Source organism: Austrofundulus limnaeus, unplaced genomic scaffold, assembly GCF_001266775.1.
Source record: "Austrofundulus limnaeus strain Quisiro unplaced genomic scaffold, Austrofundulus_limnaeus-1.0 Scaffold235, whole genome shotgun sequence".
NCBI lineage: Eukaryota > Metazoa > Chordata > Actinopteri > Cyprinodontiformes > Rivulidae > Austrofundulus > Austrofundulus limnaeus.
In genome coordinates, this window is record NW_013952637.1 from 778520 (window position 1) to 783343 (window position 4824).

Genomic DNA, 4824 nt, shown 5'->3' on the forward strand with positions numbered 1-4824 from the left:
CTGTAAGCTAGCAATGTTTTTGTTTCTTTCCAACTGGGAAATCTTAATATACAAATATTATTTGAGGTTTCCTCTTTATATTAACATTAAAGATGACTCAATAAATTTACATAAAATTAGGATTCAGACCAAACTGTAATGTATTATTATAACCAGCAAGACAAATTAAGTCATATCTCTGCATAAGATTATGATATCAGGATGATCCAGGTATCAAAATGTAGCTTTTAAAGCAGGAATCCAAAAATGTAGTTAGATCATTTTGTCCAAATTTGACTTAATCCTCACTTTGATATAACAGGTCACATATATATACTACTCTAGTCAGTATCTAGTTTCTTTCTCTTTGTGAGTCAGACAGTGAAAATCCAGATTAACCAAGTGTCCAACTGCTGCAGCCCAGTCTTTAAACACTTGTTGAGGTTTTAAACATCTGGCTTGTCYGGTCTCTTTCTTTGCTCAGTGCAGTTATTCTGGTTTTTCTGTGCTGTAAGGATAAACAAACATGGAGTGTTTTTGTCGCACACAGGCTGCAGTTTCATTCTGCCTCCAATCAAAGTAAACAGTTTCCCACTTTAAGGCCACAGCTGCCCTCTTATTGACTCAGACTCTGTCAGAAGACGAGGAGAGACCTTCTGGTCCTCAGACCCGAGTCCTCTGATGGGGTCTGTGCCACTTGGAACCATTCGCTCTGTGGGAACTTGTTTTTGCTCAAATCCCCGCGGGTGGTGGGGGTCTGAGCTCGTCCGTCAGCAGGCCTTAGGCAACGCGCCAGGTGTCCGCCGCCCTGCCTTTAGTGTTTGTCCTCGCTAATGCCCTCAGCTGAAACGTATTCATCATCGCCGAAATAATCAGTTGACGAACACGCCACATCTGGCTCAGGATGGAACCGACGCATCGGCCACATCCCAGGGCTATTTGGTTACCAAAAGGCCGTAAGACTTGCTTCTTATACTTTCTTTCTTCCTCCACAGGCGGGAAAAATCATTGTTTTCTACAAAAGAAGGAACGTTCACATCCTGGGCCGGTACCTGGTCTGGGCCGCCCTTCTGGTATGTCTCACTGTCCAGACAAAAAAAACAAACAAAAAACAATAAATCAAATAGTGTTTGTGGTCTGAATGTTTCCCTCGGCCTCACAGGTGAAGCACACTTTGTTTTCTAGTCACGCTCAGGTCATTAGCAGGACAGAGCGGAGGACGTGCGTGTGATCTTAGCATAATTAAACAACATCCATGTGTGGCGGCGTTTCCGGGAAGACATGGGTATCCGACGCCTCGGGGGGATACACGCTCACCGCCTGTCTGCGCCTCACATGTGCTTTTAGATTCTGCATCAGCTCGACCTGCGGGAAAAAGACCCCACAAACAGACCAAGTAAAGAAATGAACTAGATAGAGTTTTAATCAGATTCAGGATAAACATTTTTTTTTGTAATTTTTATTTTTAAAGGTTTTCAAAATTTAGCACAAACATACACACACTTATACACATGGGAAGCATGTCAATAAACACTAACCAAACTATTTGAATCAAAATTTATATTGATAAGATAAGTTAAGATAAGATAAATCTTTATTGCCATTGTTGCACTGAAAAGAACACTGCGGTCCACAGACAATGAATAACGAAATAATTTTTGCAGCTCCCGTAGTGCAAATAAATCAGAACATTTAAAAAAGATAAAATAAAAGGTAAAAAAGAACAAAAAGTAAGATAAAATAAGATAAATATGTAAAAAACAACAGTAGCAAATATAATATTGTTCATGTAAAGTCGGATCTCAAAGGTTTTACATACTCAGTCCATTTGGTCCAGATCTTGTAAAACATGTCCTTTTGCATCTTGAGGGAAAACGATAAATTTTCCATGACAAATATGTCATGTACGTTAATCCACTCCTCGATGGTTGGGGATTCGACTTTCAGCCGTTTTCTTGTGATGCTTTCTTGCTTGCAACAAGTGATATACTCAATAGTCTTTTATCAGTGTTATTCCAATTTGTTGTAGGTACATCACATAAATACAATATTTCATATTTAAGATGAATTTTTGCACCACATACATCATTAACATGTTCACAAATCTCTGCCCAACAGTTAGAAATAACCTGACATCCCCAGAAAATATGTAAGTGGTGTCTAATGCTGTAAGTGTCCTTGGGTGTCCTGAAAGGTGCTTTTCAAATAAAATCATTATTATTATGATTATTATTATTATTATTATTAGCACCAGTAGCCCCACATAGTCTTCATGTTCTTCCAGCTAAACTCTCACAATGTATTAGACCCTGTTACTGTCCATTAAAGTTGACATATATTGGCCCAACTTTACAGTGAAATAACCATATTGCCTTCCTTCTCCCACCTTTTCTTAATAAATTCTGTATYRGCCTGYTTAAATTGCTGAATGCCCTTATATAACTTGGATATGACATAATCAGGGTAAACTTTTAATCCTGAYTGAATACATTCAGAGGCTTTCAGTTTATCAGTGTTTGGTAGACTCGGAGCACAACAAGCTGGACTCCTGTTTTGTTAAGAGGGGGCTGCGTCCCCCCAGGGAGAGGCCGAGTGTTACATGAGACGACTTGTTTTGCATTTCTGAGCCCGACAGGAGGTTCTAACGAGAACGTCAACGTTGTGCAGAGCTGTGCCCRGCTGAAGTCAGGTCTAACTGTGACTGAACTCTGAGCGAGCAGCAGACCATGAGGCCTCGCGTTTTCAGCAGATAGTTTTCTGTTCTGTTTCTCTAGCAGAACTGGATGTTCAGAACTGATTCTGTTCATAACTTGTATGGACAGAGTTTATCAGTGCAGCCGGGTGGAGGAAGGGGGGTTGGGTTCTGATGGCCTCAGGGTTCCATCTCTGCTGTATGCAGATGATGTGGTTCTGTTGGCGTCATCGTGCCGTGATCTCCAGTTCTCTCTGGAGGACAGGGTTCTCAAAAAAGAGTGGATTGTCCTCTCAGGGTGGAAGAGGAGGCTGGACCATGGTGATGGATGGATGGATGATGGATGGATGGATGGATGGATGGATGGATGATGGATGGATGGATGATGGATGATGAATGCATGGATGGATGGATGATGATGGATGAATGGATGGATGGATGGATGGATGGGTGGCTGGATGGAAGAATGGATGGATGGATGAATGATGGATGGATGGATGATAGACGGATGGATGGATGGATGGATGCATGGATGATGGATGGATGGATGGATGATGGATGCATGGAGGGATGGATGGATGATGGATGGATGATGAATGGATGGATGGATGATGGATGGATGGATTTGTAGATGGATGGATGGATGGATTTATGGATGGATGGATGGATGGATGATGGGTGGATGGATGATGGATGGATGGATGATGGATGGATGGATTTGTAGATGGATGGATGATGGTTGGATTTGTAGATGGATGGATGGATGGATGATGGATGGATTTGTAGATGGATGGATGGATGATGGGTGGATGGATGATGGATGGATGGATGGATGGATGGATGGATGATGGATGGATGGATTTGTAGATGGATGATGGATGGATGGATGATGGAGATGTTTATAACTTCCTCAGTTTCTGAAGGACTCTCTGACATTAAATATTATAAATCTGTTGTTTTCATTAACAAACAGAAACTGGAAGGTTTTATGTTGATTTTCATTAATGAACCTAAAACATATAAAAAGTTCATAAAGTTCAGTTTCTGTGATAAAATCCTCACAGCTGAATTTATTCATCCCCGTCTAAATGATGAACCCGCTCCTTTGTGTCTCTGCTCTGAAACTCATCGACTGTCATCGAGCTGCTGAGGGGAGGCGAAACAAACGAGGTCCTTTTGGTTTCTCCTGGAGGCACAGAGTGATAAATAAACAGGAAATTAAATAAATAAATAAATATTTTTGTGAACCAAAAACTAACTGTTTGAGGGAACGTGTTCAGGACCAGACGATGTTCAGTGAAGGATCGATACGAGGGACTTAAAGTTCTGCTGAACCTAAATAGAAAATCAAAATAAATGAGATTTCCTCGCGTTGCAACGCTTGTCGGAGAGGTCAGACTGGCTTCATTGATTTTAGACCTCAAACAGAACCAACGAATCATTTAACTAAGCAAACATTTCTCRTGCACATGTTTGTTTTCTTTTATCTTTTTTATGACCTGTCTGTTAGCAAAATATCCAAAAAGTAATTGTAGCCCCAGRTAAAAACTATATATACTGTAAATTCTTTACCCTAGACCTATGTTCTTTATTTTCCCACTGTCCATGAATGCACCTCRAGTAACCTCAAAAAAGTTTAGAATTCAGTTTTCATGGTAGCTGAGAGTCATCACCAACAAATACTTTGAGCTCTAACTCAAATGTTAAAGTGGAAGATAACTAAGAAAAACATAAAATCATAAAAAAATTATTATATTGACGAAAATATCGTCCGTACTTATATTTGCATAGGATAAAGAAAAGCTACAGAAGTTACATTTTTTTTCTGAGAAAACAACTGAACGACTGCTAAAGTTTGTTGAAGATTTTTTTTGTTAAAATGATCAAAACAGAAGCTAAAATCAACAGAATCGTATCTGTAAGCAAAAAGAAACAAAACTGTWGCTTAAAGTTAAAGTTGGTGAATTCAGAAAAGTTAAGACTGGCAAAACAGTTGCTAAAGTTTCAAATAAACAAAATAGTAGCTAAAAGCTAAATTTTGCATCAGGTAGCTAAAAGTTATATAAAAAACAGAACATATGCTAAAGTAGTTTTTTAAAATTAATTTAAGAGATGTCTACATGGCACTTTTCTGATACGCTAATAGCGAAACT

General features: G+C 39.4%; 1 protein-coding gene across 2 annotated transcripts in view; it reads left to right on the forward strand.

Annotated features, from left to right (window-relative positions):
• Window positions 1-4824, forward strand: part of si:dkey-192p21.6 (heparan-alpha-glucosaminide N-acetyltransferase) — a gene marked incomplete in the record, with an annotated part of 48197 nt that overhangs the window by 34579 nt on the left and 8794 nt on the right. For both annotated transcript variants that reach the window (XM_014019907.1, XM_014019908.1), the window contains 1 exon segment: window positions 975-1052. In XM_014019907.1, coding sequence (XP_013875361.1) covers window positions 975-1052 — 78 coding nt within the window.